The sequence below is a fragment of the Choloepus didactylus genome, chromosome 18 (genome assembly GCF_015220235.1).
Source record: "Choloepus didactylus isolate mChoDid1 chromosome 18, mChoDid1.pri, whole genome shotgun sequence".
Lineage (NCBI taxonomy): Eukaryota > Metazoa > Chordata > Mammalia > Pilosa > Megalonychidae > Choloepus > Choloepus didactylus.
In genome coordinates, this window is record NC_051324.1 from 23556639 (window position 1) to 23575005 (window position 18367).

General features: G+C 53.7%; 2 protein-coding genes across 5 annotated transcripts in view; both read right to left on the minus strand.

Moving 5' to 3' along the window:
- Nucleotides 1-306: 306 nt before the first annotated feature.
- On the minus strand, nucleotides 307-7540 carry CORO6 (coronin 6). 2 transcript variants are annotated; one of them, XM_037810065.1, is made up of 11 exons: nucleotides 7307-7540; nucleotides 5903-6154; nucleotides 4387-4509; nucleotides 3842-3971; nucleotides 3564-3745; nucleotides 2297-2416; nucleotides 1774-1878; nucleotides 1516-1661; nucleotides 1114-1171; nucleotides 770-1000; nucleotides 307-677 (listed from the first exon to the last, which is right to left on the minus strand). In XM_037810065.1, the coding sequence occupies exons 2-11, from the start codon at nucleotides 6098-6100 to the stop codon at nucleotides 555-557; spliced, it is 1416 nt and encodes a 471-aa protein (XP_037665993.1). In that variant the 5' UTR covers nucleotides 6101-6154; nucleotides 7307-7540; the 3' UTR covers nucleotides 307-554. The 2 variants fall into 2 exon arrangements, with proteins under 2 accessions (XP_037665993.1, XP_037665994.1); XM_037810066.1 differs by lacking the exons at nucleotides 2297-2416; nucleotides 3564-3745; nucleotides 3842-3971; ... (1 more) ...; nucleotides 5903-6154; nucleotides 7307-7540 and adding exons at nucleotides 1930-1940; nucleotides 2050-2089.
- Nucleotides 7541-11266: 3726 nt separating this feature from the next.
- Nucleotides 11267-18367, minus strand: part of SSH2 (slingshot protein phosphatase 2) — a 312067-nt gene continuing 304966 nt past the window's right edge. For all 3 annotated transcript variants that reach the window (XM_037808537.1, XM_037808535.1, XM_037808536.1), the window contains one exon: nucleotides 11267-18303. In XM_037808537.1, coding sequence (XP_037664465.1) covers nucleotides 16210-18303 — 2094 coding nt within the window. In that variant the 3' untranslated portion in view covers nucleotides 11267-16209. The remainder of the gene's footprint in view (nucleotides 18304-18367) is intronic.

Genomic DNA, 18367 nt, shown 5'->3' on the forward strand with positions numbered 1-18367 from the left:
CGTAGACCGCTGGGTGTAGCCAGTGGGTTCAGCTCTAGCCAACGGACTGTGTCTCTCTGCAGAACTGGGGTAACGCCCGTCTGGTTTACCACTCAGGGTGGTGGAATCAAATGAGCTGATTAGAGGGAGAAGAACTGTAATTTTCCCCAGCCAGCCCGGGGAGACCCATCGAATCGCCACCCCTTTGAAGACGTCAAGTCCAAGCTCCCCAACATCCCTAAGCATCTCGCTAAAACTAAGCACTTCCCCTGTCCTGGGCGGGGACAGAGGGGAACACTAACGTGCAGCACCATTTGCTGAGGCCTCCACCGCTCTGGGACCCCCTTCCCTCCCAGGCCAGTTCCTGCCGAATGCCCAGCCGGCGCCAGACAGACGCGGGTCTCCGCGACGCTCCACTTGTCCAGGACTCCCGCGAAGGGCGGATTTCCCTTCCCGGTCCCACCCCAGGGCAAGTGGGACCTGCTGTCCCGGACGAAGGGCAAGGGGCGGAGCCGAGTCCGCGCGCCCCGCCCCGCCCCGCCCGCCTGGCCCGGAGCTTCCCTCCGCCCGACGCGCTAGTCGGTGCCGTCCACCAGCTCGCACAGCATGTTCTCCAAGGCCGTGATGCGCTGCTCCTGGGCCTCCACCCGCTCGCGAAGGGCCTTGATCTCCCCCAGCATTGTCTCCAGGGTGTGCTGCTGTTGGGGCGTGGAGGACAGAAGTGGTGTGAGGCATGCGGTGGTGGGAGAATGTGTAGACCGGGTCTGGGTGGGGCGGGGCCAGAGCTCACCGACAAGGGAGTGTCGCTGGCCGACTGGCTGCGGCGGGGGCCAGAGGGTGGACGCACGTCCAGAATGTTGGGCTTGGTGACGCGGAGCTCGCGGTGCTTGGGGGGCACATAACCGTCCCTCAGCGAGATGAGCACGGGCTCGGCGTCCTGGCCCGATAGCCACTCGTCCGCTTCTAGGGCCGGCTCGGGACCCGGCGTATCCGGGTACAGGTCGTCCTGGAACAGGTCTGACTGCGGGGGTGGGGGGTGGGGGTGGGAAGCGCACGGGTGTGAAAGGGGCGCCGGGCCTGCTGCGCTCCCTTCCGCCAGGGAGTCCTGCGCCAACCCCCTTCCCGACCCCTCACCTTGCGGGGCACGGTCATGACGATGGGCTCACACTTTCTTTCGTGCAGTTTGTAAAACCTGTAAGGGAGAGGAATTCAGCACCCCCACATGATCTGCCCCCTTATATTTCTCCTGCTTGGGACCAAGGGATTGGAGGCCCACACTTTTGCACTTTGAGCATCATAGGTCACTCCTGATGGGAGTGTTTATCGTCATTTTACAGATGAGGAAACTCAAGCGCAGATAATGTCAAGCTAGCGAGCCCTGGGGATGGTGTTGGAAACAGGCTTGTTTGATTCCCTCACCCGCTCCCCAACCCATTCTTTTCCAAAACATTACACTATTGGAGAAGCCGCCGTGCTTAAGACCCGAAGGGAGTGGGGGACAGAGGCGGGCGCTTGGGAGGGGTCAAGGCTGCTGACCGGGCAATCTCGCACTTGCTGACGTCCAGGCCCCGCTTGGGCATGAAACCCAGGCCCCGCTGTGGCTCCTTGCTGCTGAATGTGTTCAGGTAGTGCACGAAAGGTGGCTCGTCAGTAATCTCAAAGTACCGAATGCTGCTGTCACCCTGTAAAGCCAGCCGGCTCAAAGTCACACCCGGGCGGGGCCCTCCACGTCTCCACATCGCGGCCAGCCCGTTGCTCTCCCCAGCCCCAGCCGGCCTCCCCCGGCGCGAGCACCTTGCCGCACAGGTAGACGATGCTGGAGTCAGGATCGTAGAAGGGCAGTAGGACCCCGTTGCTTGTGTCCATCTCCTGCAGTGCCACTGGCTCTTCAAAGTGGTTCTGCCAAAGCATAAGAGGCGTGACCAGCCCTGCCCCTCCCTCGCATGCCACTTCTTGACTTCCTAAAGCCTCTTCACGCTCCCCGCCCTCGCGTCCAAGTCACCGGAGCCGCAGGCCCCGCCCCTAGACAGATCCCCTCCCCCTCTCCCGCACATATACCCCCTAGGCCGCCGCATGCAGTCACAGCAAACCACCCCCAGGGACTCGGCATCACCAGGTGGGGGCACCAGCGAGGTCTCCTTCAGGCGACGCAGCAAAACTGGGCAGAGGGATGGGTGTGGGGATGGCAGGCGCTGCAAAGGGGCAGCAGCCCCCAGCCCTGTCCAGGTGGGCGTGCCCCGCGGGGAGGGGGGCGCCTGGCCCCCTTCCCGTGATGCCAGCCCCCGGGGCACACACCCCAAGCCTCCAGCTGCGTTACCGGGTCCCACAGGCCCAGCTCTCGCTGGCTCATGCGGGTGAAGCCCGTGGTGAAGATGTGACCCTGGCGCGTGAAGACGGCCCGCATTGGTCTCATCCCCTCGTGGGCCGCAAACCTCTCCTGGGGGGAGGGGTGAGACAGGGAGGGGCGTCACCAGCTGTCTGCCCTGGGGAGCCTGAAGGGCGAGCTACTAAGCTTGCCGACTTAGGGTGGGGATGGGGAGAGACAAAAGGGGGCCTAAGTACTCAGCTTCCTGGGGGGGCCACGGCTGGCCCCATGCTTGGATGAGCATCTGGGCCCAGGGAGAGCAGTGGGCGCGCGTCTCCCAGCAGCTCTTGAGCCCTTAAGCGTCCTCAAACGCTTATCCCTAGAGCAGGGGATGTCTGTCGGCAGGGTCGCAGAGAGGCTTTTCCCCGTCGGGAGCTCCCGGCTCCACTTCGGCTCTCGTGGGCAAGGGCCACAGCCTGGGAGGGCGCTCTTGGCTGACCCAGCGAAGGAGCGAGCGGGCACGCCCCGCGCAGCCTGGCCTACCGGGTCCCAGAGCGCGAGCTGCCGCTCACTCATCCTGCTGAAGCCGGTGCTGAGCAGCTTCCCGTTTGCGGTGAAGACGGCCCGCAGCGGACGGGCGCCCTCGTGAGGCCGGGTTCGCTCCTGCTCGCGGGGTTAGTGGGTTAGAGCGCCCGGCGACCCGCCCCCGCCCCGCCCCCCCGAGGCCGCGCTGGACGCGCGAGCTTCACACAGACATGCACGCATCCCGCGCACCCCAGTTTAGACTGAGGCTGGTCAGGTAGCAGCAGTGCGGGATGGCTGCCCCTTATCCTCCACCCAGTGGCCAACAAGGGCGGGGAGGGGCCCCCCGCGAGCCAGTGGCAGGCCCCAGCCACCGGTAGATGGCCTCGGGTGTCGGCTGAGGGGAGAGGAGTCTGGGAGCCCAGCTTTCATGCAGGTTCTGGCGGGAGTTTGCAGCTTCTCCCCTCCTCAATCTCAAAGCAAGGAGCCTTCCTCTGGACCTCTGAGATGCAGGGGACAGGGCAGAACAGAAGCAGGGCAGAGAGTTGCCAGCCGGGGGGTTTACTTCGAAAGCAGGGAGCTGTGGCTGCAGAGCCTGGGGTGGGGCGAGGCCGGTCTTCTGGGTAGGGGTGGAGGAGGTGAAAGCTGGGGTCAGGGATTCAGAGGACTGTGTGTAAGGGGGGTGGTGGTGCTGACAGCTGATCCCAGGGGCAAGCGCTGGGGCTGTGCCTGGGGGGTAGCCAGGCCAGGCACTCACCGCCACCACCTGTCCCTTGCGGGGGTCGATGATGCGCAGGGTCTTGTCCTTGCAGGTGGTGGCGAGCAGGCTGCCATTGCTGTTCCAGCACACGCTGTGGATGATGTCGGGATGCATGTCATCCAGGCTCAGGAGTGCCTCTCCAGTGCCCACGTTCCAGATGATGATCACATTGTCACCACCTGCCCAAGAGTGGCCAGGCACTGTCACCTGGGCCCTGCCTCTGCCCCTCACCCAGATCTATGGTGGAGAGCCCCTCCTCCCTCAGGTCCCCAGACCTGCACTGAGCAGGACATTGCGAGCAGTGGGGTGCCAGGAGAGGATGCCCACGCGCTTGGAGTGGCCCTCCAGTGTGATGATGGGTTCCGTGATGTTGCGCACGGGAGTATAGTCTGGAATCTGCCACACCTGGGGAGAAGATAAAGGAATGGGGTGGTTGGGGTCAGGAACCCTCCCTCCTACCTGCAACCCTACTGGCTCCTGTTGGAAGTAAGGGTCAAATATGGGACAGGCTGTGATGGTGCCTCCATCAGGCCGAGGCAGCTGGGAGCCAGAAGGGGGCATTGCCAGTTCTCCAGAGACCTCCCCATTCACCCCAGCTGCAAGGCTCCAGAGCACTGCCCCCTGCTCTTCAGGACCCAAATTGGTCATGGCTATAATTAGTTCTAAGCAGTGCATCCTGGGAGGGGGTGAGCATGTAGCTAAAAATAGCCTAGGAGCTGGACAGGGCAGGGCCCCAGGACCCAGCACTTCCTTTACCACCTTCCTTAACACAGGTGAGGCGGCCCACCCCATTGTCCAGCAGTATCTACCTGGCTCTTACCATGATGGTGGTGTCATCTGAGGCACTGGCGATGACGTTGTCATTGTGTGGGCACCAGTCAATGTCTAGCACAGGGCCAGTGTGCCCAGTGACCAGTGGGTAGTTCTTATCCACTCGCCCTGTCTGGAGGGATCAGAGAAGGAGATGTGGGGCCACATTTCTATATGTTTTTTTTTTTTGGGGGGGGGGTGGACAGGCGACCTGTCTCTATCCCAATCCTCTATCATCTACCTTCTGTCTGCAGACCCCCCTCTCTGCACCTCCAACCCCATCTAGCCCAATCCCTGCACTTCACTGAAGGTAAATCGAGTTAAAGTCTGTTAATAATAAGGAATCAGACACAGAGTGATGAAACAGCTTGTCCAAGGACACACAGCAAGATATTGGTAAAGCTGAGACTTGAACTCGGTCCAGGGCTCTTCCAAAGACATCCCTTGGCAGAGGCTGTTCTCAGGCCTGCTTCCCCATTTGGGATGCCTATGGGAAGCCCCGGGTTGAGGAGGTCAAGGTGAGGTACTGATCAGTGCAGGCCAGACAGCCCTTTCCTAGCCACCCTTGGCAGATCTCTCCTGTCACTGGCTTCACTTCGGAACCACAAACAGCAGCCAGTTCTGGAGCCTACCATCCCCAACCCTGAGCTGGGGACCCATCTATTTTTGGTCTTCACAGGCTGCTTGTGGGGGCTCTGAGCCCTCTGCAGGGGCTGGCATCAGACCAGACTAGGCAGTAGGGATGAGGGGTGGCTGCATGGTACAGGAATGGCAGTTATACTGGTGGGGGTGGGGAGGGGACAGGAAGGCAGCTCCAGCTGAAATTTGAGCCCGGGTGATGGTGTCTCTGGATGGCGCCTGCATTATCCCAGGGTGAGTCACTGGCTATTGTCAGGCTTCTTCCTGACCCTGCTACCTGTGGCACCTCCCCTAACAAGGTGTGGGGGGCCAGAATCCAGGTCAAGGTCATGCCTTGGGGTGGCCATGGCCAAGGAGCTTGAGGCTATTCAGTAAGGGTGGCAATTACTTCCTGGCTCTCATCCCTAGGGTAGAGAAGTCTCCAGTCTTATGTGTCATGTCCCCTTGCTCTCACTTTCATGCTCCCTCACTGCAAGAACCAGAGTGGGGAGGTGGCCAGGGGTTCTTTGGATAGGGCCTCCCCTGTCCTCAATGTGCTGCTCTGGGGTGTAAGATTAATAAAATGGTCACCCCGGGCTGGGGAGGAGGCTCCCCACACCCAGAATGTAAAGGAGTGTGGCATCAGGAGAAACAGGAACAGAATCTGGCCAGGCCCTGGCTCCTTTGCCTCTGAACCAGCTGCATCACCGGCTGAGGACAAGGTGGAGAGAGGATGCAGGCCGCTGCTCAGGGAGGGGAGCAGGGCCTCCCCACCGCTCCCTAAAGGCCTGGGGGACAGAGCTGCCATCCACATGAACTGACCTCCTTACAGAGGAGTGGAGTTCAGGGTATGAGAACATGGGCCCCAGGCAATGCCCTCCCCACCTGTTTCCTCTCCCATCTCTCACCTTGGCCAGAGGCAGGGCGATGAAGGCGCCCCCGCCTCCAGCCTCCACGATAATGGCCAGGAATTTGGGGTTAACAGCACAGAAGGAGCTGTCCCACGTGACCTTGGACACACGGATGTCCTCGTAGGCCTGGTCGGCCTTTGCCGCCTGCCCAAACACATGGCGGAACTTGCTCTGCCGAACCACACGCCGGCTCATGGCTGGGCAGAGAAGGAAGATCTCAGTGCCTTGAAGGGCCTTTGGTCCTCAGTCCTGTGAACAGTGGGAGATTGACTGGTGAGGAGGGTCATCTGGCCAGGAGTCAGGTATAAATTCATAGAAGGTCTGGTCCCAGCAGCTGGGAGCTTTCTCCAAGGTGATTAAAGTATGGGAAAGTTCTCTGCCAACTGTAAAGTGTTGCTTAATGTGAGGGGCTGGGATTTGGGGTCTGACTTCTCCTGAGAGACTGAGGCTGAGGGAGGGGGCAGTGGGGTCTGACAGGGGTTGAAATCTTCCTGGAAGCCAAAGTGCTTTTGGGAGGACCCTGGATCCCAGGCTGCGGTCCTTCCTCCCTGCCAGCCCCTGTGAGCATCTCTCCATGGAAGCGGTTGTATCTGCCAGAGGCAGCAGCTCCAGAATTAGAGTCGTTGGACTTGGGATCCTGGCTCAAGGCCAGTTGGGGAGCTGTGACTGCAGCCTCCCTAAATCCTGAACTCCCTATCTCTGGCATACTTTGGGCAAATGGGGATTTTGCATTTTTTTTCTAAAGATGTTCCAGGGGTGAAGTTCCTCCTGTCAGCTAACCAGAGTCCTTCCTGTCACATCCATCTCCTCCTGTGCTGTTGGAGAGACTGGTGTAAGGTGGGATCTCCCCCTTCCACGGGCTCCCTGCACTGGCTTCTCCAAGAGGCCACTGCCAGGGGCTCCTGGCTTCTGCCCACTCTCTTGCTGCCCAGCTCCTCTGCCCGGCCTGAGCCTTCCTCCTAGACAGGCTCTCCTGGGGCGGGGTCCTCGACTCCTTGGGACAGACTTGCGGGGGTGGGGAGGGTGAGGTGACTTTTCTCCGACCTGGGCCTGCGCTAGGCGCACCAAGCTCTCCCAAAGCCCCAGCCACTGACTCCTGTGCCTCCCCAGTCCCGGGCATCCCAGTGCCCTTCACAGCGCTCTTGCGGCCCCAGGCCTGAGGCCCGACTCCCCGCACCCTCCTCCGGCCTCCTGCGGAGGCACTGCCCTCTTGCGAGACGAGGTGTCTGCGCCCTGAGGGGCGCGAGGGCCGCTGTCCGGCCAAAGACTGACGCCGAGTCAGCCCCGCCCGGGAACGAATTTGGAGGCAGGGGTGGAGGGGGACACAGACCTCTGCCCCCTCGGGACACCCCGCCCGCTCCGCCGGCTGAGGGGTGGGGTGGTGGTGGTGGTGGGGTGTACCTGGTCCTGAGCGGGCCGGGGGCGCTCCCGCTGCGACTCCTCTGCGCAGCGGGCTGGAGGTGCGCTGGGGGCCGAGGGAACCGTCAGCGTGCCGGGGCCGCCTCTCGGGGTGCCCGCGGCGTCTGGGGCCCGGGTGTCCCGCTGCGCGCTCCGGCCGCTGCCTGCAGCTCTCCGGGGCCGGGCGCCGCTGCAGTCCCAGCTGCCGCTGCCATCAACCTGAGGGGGCGGGGCCAGCGGCAGGGGGCGGGCTAGCGCTTGCCCCGCCCCCTGCCAACGGCGGGAAAGTCGAGCGCCCCGGAGTCCGCGCGGAGCGCCTGCAGGTTTGGGAAAAGCGTCAAAAGTTAAGTGTGCGCGCGTGTGCTGGGTGCGCGCGCTCCTTCTCCGTCCTCCGTTCCTAGGGGGGGTTGCGGAGGCCCAGGTCCCTAGAGGCAGAGCGGGGCTCTGAGAGGGAGGCGGCGGGAGAAGGGCGCTGGGCCGCCCCTAGAGCCCGCAGCCGCGAGATCAGGTGCCTGCGCGCCGCATTCCTGCCGCAATTGCGCTCGCGATCTGACGCTTCCGGGGAGGCGGAGGCTGCGGGACTGGACGTCCCAAAAGATGCTCCGGGAAGTCGTCTCAGCCCTTGGTTGAGAAACTAAGCTGGCCCAGGGCAGCTGCGAGGATTCCCGACGAGGGGCTGTAATTGTTAGTTATTATTGTTATTTACGGCTATAGCGACCATTTGAGAACCTAAAACTTCAGCCCTGTATTAGTGGCTTCACCAATTAGAGAGGACTTCATGGAGCAGGGCGGGAGGTGGGTGAAAGAGCAGAGATGGGAAAAAAGGGACTCCACCTTGACCTCCGGGAACACCAGCTTTAGGGGAAGGGGACTGCACGGGAGATTTTGGCCAGTCAGAACAGAGGGGCAGAGTGGCAGGACAGCTCAGAGGGGAGGGTGGTGCCCAGCCTGACTCCCACAGTTCTGGACCTTGGTGGAGTTGGGGCTGGACTGTGTTCCGGGAAAGCTTCCCCCTCACCCGCTCCCCAATGCTCACAGGTTACAATATTGACCAAAGTCAAGGAGGATGTAAGAAACCTGATCACTATACAGCCAGCAAATGCCAGTCCCTGTAGCTCTGTTTACCCAGGGCCCACCCACTGCCTGGATTTCTTCCCGTGGATGGTAAGTCCCTGGAGAGCAGGGTGTGGCCTGCCACCTGCCTGGGAGTGAACCCAGCACAGCCAGAGGGCAGACACCCGCACTGGGGGCAAGCTGGAGGGAAGGTGGTGGGAATGGCAAAGGTCTCCACAAAGTTCCTTTGTTTCTCAGGAAGAGTAGAGGTATTCAGAGGCTTGCAGGGCAACAGAATCAGACCGTGTTACAGGCACTCCAGAAATAATTCATAGCGTGGGGGCCACCAGGGTAGATGAGGCATCTTCCTTTTACCTAAAGATTTCCAGGCACATGATTAAGAGGAAAAAAACCCGAGTGTCTTAGTTGTTCCTTAGTAACAACAATTGCTCCTATTTCCGATGTGCATTGTTTTAAGGGCATACATATATTAAATCTATTCTGGTAACAACTTTCTGAGAGGGACACTATTATTCTTCCTGTTTTGCAGATGAGGAAACTGAGGCACACAGAGGTTAAAATAGCTTGTCCAAGATCAACTGATGCGTGGTGGAGCTGTGATTCCTGCCCAGGCTATCAGGCATCTGGGTCCTTGCTTTCAGCACCATGCATTTTTGCCTCTCCTCAAAGGACAGAACTACTTTATATAGTAAGGGCTGAGATTGATGGTTATGCTTCATGGCATAGAGGAAAGGCTGCCTGGACTAATTAGAAATCTGAGGTTCCAGCCCCCACTCAACACCCTATTTTCACAGCTCTCTGGCCTGTAAAATGAGGAAGGCTGAGTCAGATTCTCTCCAACTCTGCACCACTTGATGGCATAGAAAGGAGCTGACATGCTGCTTCCTACCTCTCCTTCCCTCCTCCTAAGAAAGCTGGAGGCTCCATTCCAGAGGGAAGAGCCTGAGATTAGGAAGCAGGAATCCCTCATCTGTCTTGCCTTCAACCCCATCATCTGGGGTAGGGGCTGCTCTGCAGGTGCAGGAGTGGGATTCACAGGTATTGCTTGGGCGTGGTGTGGCTCGGCCCTGCCCTCTAGCCTTCTTAGGGCTGCTACTGCCTGGCAGAGCTGCGGGTGGGTGGAGCCAAGGCACAAAGAACCAAGCAGGGGAGGAAGCCACCAGGGCTTGGTGCCTTCTTTTGCTGTTATAACCCCTTTGAACTGTCAGCCGGGCTCTGAACCACAAGCTAGAGAAGAGAACATGGATTTCATCGCCCTTCATAAAGCAATTTTCTGTAAGAGGTGGCCTGGCAACTTTGCCACGATTTGGTCCGTCTGGTTTGGCTAAAAAGGCAAGACTGAGCTCATCTGGCCTGGTCAGAGACCTCTGGAATATTTTGTGAAATGACCTTGCCTTCGCCATTATGAGCAGTCCTTGACCCAGAGACCAGGGGTGTGCCCTTCCTGCTTGATATGGAAGATTCACTTAACTTTAGTTCAAGGCAGCGTTTTCTCTGGAAACTTGAGCAAATTTTGTTTTGTTAGTGGTTGTGAAGAATTAACCTTTACCCAGAGAGAGGTCTGGCCTTTGCTCTGGGCCCCTGGACTGTCCTGACTGAAAAGAATGTCTTTGTTTCCCTGGGGGTTTTAGACACCAGTCTAACAATGTAATTTATGATGGGGGTGGGAGGGCCAAGCCATATCAGCTCTGACCTCCTGAGGAGCTGGAGACTGAGGTTATGTGCCCACCTCCAATGATACATAAAGGTTAGCCAAGCAGGTAATGTGACCGAGCCCCAATAAAAATTCGAGACACCAAAGGTTCAGGTGATCTTCCCTGGTTGACTATACTCTTCATATTCTCACACATTTTGACTATGAAAAGGTTAACACTGCCCACAACTCCCAAGAGAATGACCAGAAGCTGTGTTTGGCCCTAACCCAGAATCCACCCTAAACATCTCTTCTCTTGGCTGGTCCTAATTTGTATCCGTTCCCTGTAGTAAATCATATCTGTGAGCATAATAGCTTTCAGTGAGTTATGAGTCCTTCTAGCAAATCATTGAGTTTAGGATGAGTTTGGGACTCCCTGAAACTTGCAATTGGCATCAGATGTGAGGGCAGTCTTGTAGGGATTGTTCCCTAACTTTGCAGTTTGGCTATCTTCGGGCAGTTACCAATTTTATTGCTTCCTGGAAACTTGAGATTTCTCTAGGTGGTAGTGCTGCCTTCTATGTGATCAATGATGGCACCCACTAAATTTTTCATGATTGGTCTGTGGGAGAAGAGCTCCACCCCAAGCCCATTTTAGAGAGCTGCCCTTTGGCTCCGTCTCCCTTCTGCACCATTGCCATCAAATGTTTCCCATCTAAAGGAGGGAGATGAAATAGTGGATAGGGTTAATGTCTTTACTGTTTTAGAAAGCCAGGTCTCAGGTCTAGAAATCCTTCAGTGAGCTGGAAGCTTGAGAGCGCTACCTCACCAATGTCCAGAGAGGTCACCCATTCAACAAATCCAGTCCCTGCTGGGCAGGTCACAGCAGCTGTCCCAGACCAGTCACTCGGCACCACAGATGGCAGAGGAATTTTGGTCCCTTTGCTTATTCATTCTCCTAACATTCAGGTGGTGGCTTTGGCAAGAGCCTCCTTGACCAGGCAAGTTCCCAGCTTGGCCATCTGACTGGAGCCGCACTGTCTGAAATAATTTTTAGTGATGCCATCTCCTATTCTGTCTTGTCTTTTGTGTAGGGTAGACAATTATTTTTCTCCAGAGCTCAGCTACCTCTTAAGGGTGTGCTTGATGGGGGATCAGTCTATGAGAATGGCTCCATGTTTGAGTTATCTCCTTTCCCATTCCCTCCCCTTCTCTAGCAATCCCCTTTCCCTTGTTGCACTTATCAAGGACACGTGTTTCATCTTCAAAATAAAAATTTATTCAATCTGTAACAAGAACATTGAATCTGCACATTTGCGCACAAGTTCACATTTAAAAACAGCGGAGCACATCAGTAATAAAAAAAAAAAATCTATGATACAAGTGGAACATCCCAACCACCAGGAAGATTAAGGAAGGAGATGAGACCACTCTTTTATATCTACTTCAAATGCCTCAAAAAGGTCCCAGAGATTCCAGGGAGCACCTGCTTTATTAATAAAATGTGAGCATAAAAGTTTGGGGTGGTGTAGGGCAAAGGTAACAGTCAGTGGGAGAGTCTTCTGGACTTGTTTTCCACATTCAGAACAAGTCCTACAAAATAAAGTAGAAAAGAAAAAAAGAAAAGGCACCTTAAGCTATGTCAAGCAAACCAAAACCCAACAAAACAGTAAAACCAAGCAATTCCCTGTGGGCTAATTGATTAGGAAACATTTCAGGGCCAGTTAGCAAGTTTTCAGATAGGGTCATCAGCTCTGTGTCCATGGGATTCTGCCACCACTCGATGAGGACACAAGTGGCAGCACCAGTCACGTACGTTTTGGTGACACTTCCAAGCTGATGATGGGTGATTCCAGTTTAGAAATCCTGTCCTAAATCTCTGGGGCACTGAGAAAATGAGGCTGATTCTCTTTTCATAGCAGGAGCCAGGCCAATCACCCTTCACTTCTAGGCTGGAGAAGTACAGAAGCATCTTGCACAGGCTCTCCATAGCATCAAGGGACCCCAAGCCCCAGGAAAAGGGCAAGGAGGGTGCAGCTTCCTGCTTTGGTGGCAGACCTTTTCCTAATATAGGTGTCGGATGAAATGAGGCAGCAAATCATGTGTATGCCTAGCGCGTGCCTTGATCTTTTAGTTTGGAAGGGAAAACAAAGTTCAAGATGCTTTTAAGTTGGATTGGTGCTTAGACAGTTAAAAGTCTATCTTGTCTACCATCAAAAAGCAAAACAAAAAGCAATCAAAATGACACTAGCCATTCACCATTACAACCATCACTATAAGACACACCATCACCAAGGAAATGACAACTGTTTTCCATACGGAGCGTTGGATGGGAGAGTGCAGGATGCACACGGAAGTCAGCTCCAGGTGTCACCCACTCATCCAGGAGGCTGACCAGCGTGGCATTACTTTGTGTGAGGACTCACAGGGCAGCCAGGACTGGGTGCCTGGAGACGAAGGAGACTCAGTGGCCAACAAGATGATGATGCAGGTTTTAATACAATGTAAACAAAGTACCCACAATAGGTGTTCAAAAGCCAAATAATGGCTTTATTTCAAAATTTTAAAAATGCCCTTAAAAGTGACTCTTTTTGCATTATGCTTTTAAAAAAAAACCCACAAAAACATTTTTACCAAACCTGTCTAGATCACTTCAGAACTGAAACCCTCAGACGGAACAGGTGAAGATTTCTGTGAGCTGCTAAGTCTCAGAAAAGAAGCTTCTCATAGGAAGCTTCGGGTCCACCCAGCAGGATCTGTGTAGGGCCCATGACCAGGAAGAGGACCTCAGAGCTTGGTCCGTCACCCACAGGCTGTCCTTGGAGCTCAGTCCCCAAAATGAGGAGGAGGAAATACCAGTTGAGATAAAGGTACAAAACGAGGAAAATGCTAGATAAATGGCCTGAAGAGGCCAAGTTGCTAGGAATCATCTCAAACCTTTAGAATCTGAAAGGCAACCAAAAAGGAGAGATGAATATCACTTTCCTACCGTACTACATGTCTACTTTAGTATACACTACCCCTAAGAATTTCTGAAATCAAGAAAGACTTGGGGTGTCTCTCCTACCTTACTGACCAGGTAACCATCCCAGATTTAGCTCAAAACTTGTGTGCTCTTGGGACTTTTACCCCATGCACCAAAATGTTAGCTTGTACATGCAGACATGGACACAAACACACCCCCCTCAGAATAAATGAGAGCCAGAGGATGCTGGTTTTCAAGATAAAGATAGAGGCACTGGGTAAGGGACCAAGGCTTTTCCTCCTCAGTTCTGTCATCTACCAAACCTGCTGTTCCAGGTCTGGTTTCCCACAAACAACAAAAAAGGAAAATCAGAGAGTCTGAAGAGAAGGAAGTCAGAAAAGTCCTTGACGGCTCATTATGCACCTCCCCTGGACATTGCTCAGCCGTATAAATAAAACAAGAACACCCAACTGGGGGAGCCTGAAAGGCCTGGCAAAACCCCTATGGCATGGTTAAGTTATAGATCCTGTGTAGAGGATGTTTATCTAGGCAGGTAAATTAAATGGTTAAAAAAAAAAAGTAATAAAAACAAAAAGGCAGAGCAAGACTGTTTCCTTCACTCTTCAAAGAAATTTTTTTTCACAGCATTTTAGAGGGTTTCCTCCCCATGTTGTTATTTAATGCAGTGGGCATGCACATTAAACACAGTGGCCTGGGAGAAGAGGGCACAGTACAACCCTCTGACACTGCTTTTACTTCCTAATGTGTAGGATGTCACCATCGCAAGGGGGTGGCATGAAAAGACACAGCTCTCTTTTCCTGCATGCAAATCCTCCTCCCACCCCAACTTCCTATCCTTTCCCATCATAATGGGGATGGAACTGCCTCAACAAGATGGGACTGTTTACACAGATGGGCCTGGAAATTCCTAACCCTGCCTTGCAGGCATCCTCACTCTGGTACATACCATCTAAAACAAACAAAAAACAAAAACATTTTACAACACAGTAAATATCCAGGAATCACAAAGCTGTGTGGATGATGCATTTGAACACTTAAGGAAACTATTTAGGGGACAGCATGGTTACACATAATTACTATACCATAAAGACATCTTTAGCTCAACTTAACTCCTGGCAGTGATGTCAGTCCCAAGCACGGCTCCCATATGGCAACTAGATTCACAGCTCCTCCTGAGCTAAGAGTGGCCTCAGCCCACCTTTTCTATCTCTTATGGTGCACCCCACTGCCTGACCCCACAAAACTCGGGCCTTCAACATCACCTTGACAGTCTCTGCACCTGTCTTTTCCTCTCGGTGTTGTAATGAACCAAAAAACCTACATCTCAAGTCTGCACTTGGTCAATCTCAAAGCAAACAGGAAGCAAATTTGCAAACCTCTTCAGTTTTGATGAGCTTCAGGGGGTGTTTCATTTCAGGCTAAGTATGTTTTCCGCACAAAGTTGAAATTGGCTGGTTTGTGGCAGGTGCTCCATGTTAACGGTTTCCACAACAGCAGCAAAGCAACGGCATCCTGAACACAGTCACTGCCCGCAAAGGCTCCTGCCCAGGGCCGGAGCCTCCCCACTGCTCAGCCTCTACCAGGAGCACCCACCCTGGGCAGCAGAGGCACCCTCCACGCTCCCTGGGTGAGCTTCAGCTACTGTTAAACAATGTTTTGGAATTTCAGTCTCAAAGAGAAATCAGCCTTTGGTCAAACTGTGATCTAATGGGAGCCTTTAGGGGTTTCTCTGAGGAGGAAGTAAGTTACTAAAATACAATTTGGCAGGAGCTGGCAATTAGAAGTCTCCATTTAAACAATCAAAACTACCATTGATACACAGTGGATTCCTACCAACACCACTCAGCTTTAATGCTGTGGTGTCTGTTTTCCAGTTGCAGCTTTACTCCTTCTTAAAAAGAATAAATCAAAAAGACCCTACAACATCAACAACAAAACACTGTAAGAAAGTGACATTATGTACATAAATACCGTGTATAAACTTTACAGAAATGACAAACCTTCCAGGAAAAGAAAGGGGGGCGGGGTGAGAGGAGCACTTATGTCAAGTGTTAACAGTGTGATACAGAAAACTTTGCATTCACTGGAGATTATACATATGTAATGTAACAATTCAAATATCATCTATGAAATTAAAATGAAAACATAGGCAACACGGGAGAAATAACATGGGGGAGGAAAATAAATTGGGAAAAATACGGCATTGAACTCAGAAGGCCCAAAGAGCTATTCAAGTAATGAAAGGGTTAAAACCCTACAGGATGAATTCATTTTACAAGAACACAATGACTTTCGTTTGCTGTTTTTCAAACTTGTCACTTTTGTCTTTTAGTTCGGAGGTCTCTGCAGAGCACATTTCCTGGCAGGGAGAGCCAGGATGACCACATATGTGGACCCCATCACCCCAGAAGCTACTGAGCAGTGAGTGGTCTCTCCACTCTTTTACCTGCTCCCTCTTGTCATGCTTTCCTCCACAGAAGACCTTCTCCTGGATTTCATTTAGGGTTCACTTTTAATGTAATGTGAAAAATCATTTGCTTGGGGAAAAAACCCCAACTATTTGATAAATTTATAAAGCCAGCCATTATCATGCCTGTCTGTAATGATAACACTCTGGAATACCAGAAGAAATTCTGGAAGACCCCCTTTTAAAAGCAAAGCAGAACCTGCCCACGTCAGGAACTCCAATGGGCTCAATGGAGGCAATGGCCAGGAGAGATCTGGCATCCGGCTGCCTTTCAGCCCACCCAGTGCCCTCAGGTCTGGGGACCAAACCATCATCACAAAGGCCCTGAGGAGCATTTCCAGTTTCCAACTTCACCTCCACCCTCCCATCTGCTTCCTTCCCTCAGTCAAGCAAGCATGTCTTTTCTCAGTGGGCAAAGTGAAGAGCAGGTGGTGGTTGACTGAAAAACAGCAATTTGACTTTGATAAAGGTGTTCTTTGAAAATGAGATTTTTTTTGAGGTTTGAATTTTAAAAAATAAAAATATGATAAAATGGTCTTGCTGTCCAAATCTCTCTCTCTCACACACATAGTAAACAAAACAAAACAAAACAAAAAAACCCACAAAAGCCAAACCCTGCATGCACCAGGAACAGTAAAATGACCAAAACATTATAAAATTAACCAATAAAGTGCATGTTCCTTACGTATTACACCTGCCCCTTTTACAAACATTTCTTTTCAAAAGTCCCATGTGTAGGCTCAGAATCACATGGTATTATAGAAGGGGTTGGTTGTCCGTTTTTTATCATTTGCCTTTTTAAGTCTCCTAAGGGGATGAGTTCTGCCATGCTGCTGACGGGGAGCCACAGCCAGCCTGGGAGCTGGGGCTGCACTCTGCAGCAGTCCCTGGGTTGGCAGCAAAGGAAGGCCTCCTTCAGAACTAGTCAATTCGGGTTCTGCCCTGGGGAGCAAACACTGCTGACTATGACCAAATTCTTTGGCATACTGTACGAGGGGCCTCTCCACTGGCTTGCTCTGTGCGATGCACTCCGTTGTTTTGAGTTGCTCTACAAAATACGTGGTGGGCTCTGGGTTCTGGGGGGCACCTGGGTTTCCTGGGGGCTTCTGGGACTCCATGGTGTGCATGCCTGAGTCCGTCCTGATGAAGGGCTGAAGCAGTTTGAGATGAGGGAATTCAGAGGAGACAGGTTCCCTCTCCAGTACACAGTCTTTACAGAGGTCCAAGTAACCTAACTTGGCGAGGGAAGCTGAGCGCCTCATTTGAGATGGTTTGGTGAGCCCTCCCTGGCAAATCACTTGGGACTGAATTTCTTTAGCATGTTCCTTTACCACACTGGGGCTGTGGTTGAGATCCTTTATATCGTCACTACTAGAGCTCTGCAGGAGTTGACAGACCACAGGTGATGGGTCTGGTTTTTCCTGTAGCTCCCTAATATTGTCACCACATTTGCTTATTAAACTTAGGTCTTTGCTACTCAACTGGGAGCACTTGTATGGCACCTCACTGCCAACGGAGAGGGGACCCTCCTGACTTTCCTCCCAGCTAACCTGCTCTACTGAGGGCTCATCATCTGTGGTACTGCTTTGCTCTGTAAAGCCCTCCAGCTGAACCACAGTCTGGGGATGCAGGTAATCCAAGTTGGCAGATGGTACATGGATTGTGTGACTGACAAAAGGCGCTGCTGTCTCTAGTGGTGCTGAGGGGCTGCTGTCCCTGCTTTCAGGGCTGCTCAGGGTGGAGGTCAGGCCAGAGGGCCTGTCGGGCTCAGGAGAGGAACAATGAGGCAGAGGTAGCATGTGGGGGTGCAGAGAAACCTGGTCGGGGCCTAGAGTCCTGTTCAGGTTCTCATCCAGTGCACAGAGCACAGTGATGGACTTCTCCACTTTCACCTTCCTCAGCCCTTGCTCCCCACTCTTTTCGGTGGTGGCTATTTCATCCTCTAGTCCAGGATCATCAGGTGATGTAACTGTGTGTGTATACTCGATGATTTCTATCCTCTTGGGAAGGGGAAGAGGGACTGCCTGTGTCTCCAACCCCTGGCATGAAGCCACAGCCCTCTGCTCCTTCAGGGCTCCTTCCTGTTTTGTTCTAGTGCCTGGTCCTGGACATTGCTGAGGAGCTGCCAAGGGGTGAAACTCCAGCAGCTGAGCTGCTGGACCAGTGGCTTTCTGCTCACAGTGGGGTTGTGAGCCAGCTTCAGTGCCACTGCATTTCTGTTTGCCCTTGTTCATCTCTGGTTCCTTGGGGACAACTGAACGTTCCGGGGTGGCTTCATCAATTTTACCTTTTGGTGCTAGGTCTGCCACAGAAGCATCATTCTTTGAATTCTTGCGAGTGGACAATGAGGCACATGCAGGGGCGGCCCCATGATGCTCTTGCTCCTGCCGCAAGCGTTCTTCGAACTCCAGGGTGGCTCGCCTCACGGACCCGGGGCACCACTTGGCACCTGGGTGCACCTCTGGGCTGCAAAACTCGTGTTCCTCCTCAGATGGTTCCTCTTCTTCCAAGTCTGCTGTGGACGAGTATGTGGTCAGGCTGCTCTCTGGGTCCCACTTCCCCGAGTCTTTGGCTGCTTCAGGCTGGGCTGCACAGCAACCCTCATTCTGTTCCAGATTTCCCGGGTTGTCTTCTGGGGCCTGGGCCCTCTCAAGGGGCAGCTCAGTGATGGTGTTCTTCTTTGGCGTGTGGCATGGGTTGGATAGGGTGTCTCCTTTCAGTTGAATCTGTCCCACCCCTTGACTGATGGATTCAATCTCAGTGATGATTTCTTTGACTGAAATAGCATTTTCTGAGTGAGACTGCATGAAGATGTCTGGGCTGACCAGTTCTGAGATTGCCTAGGAAGAGAAAGTAGTAAGATGGTTATGGCAAATTGTAGATGAATTGAAAAATCTGCCAGAT

Coding starts and splice junctions, on each gene's coding strand:
- CORO6 (XM_037810065.1), bottom strand. CDS start 6,100: ATGAGCCGGCGTGTGGTTCGGCAGAGCAAGTTCCGCCATGTGTTTGGG. Junction 3,746..3,841: donor CAATGTCCTGCTCAGTGCAG/GTCTGGGGACCT, acceptor ACTCTTGGGCAG/GTGGTGACAATGTGATCATC. Junction 678..769: donor CCAGCGACACTCCCTTGTCG/GTGAGCTCTGGC, acceptor ACGCCCCAACAG/CAGCACACCCTGGAGACAAT.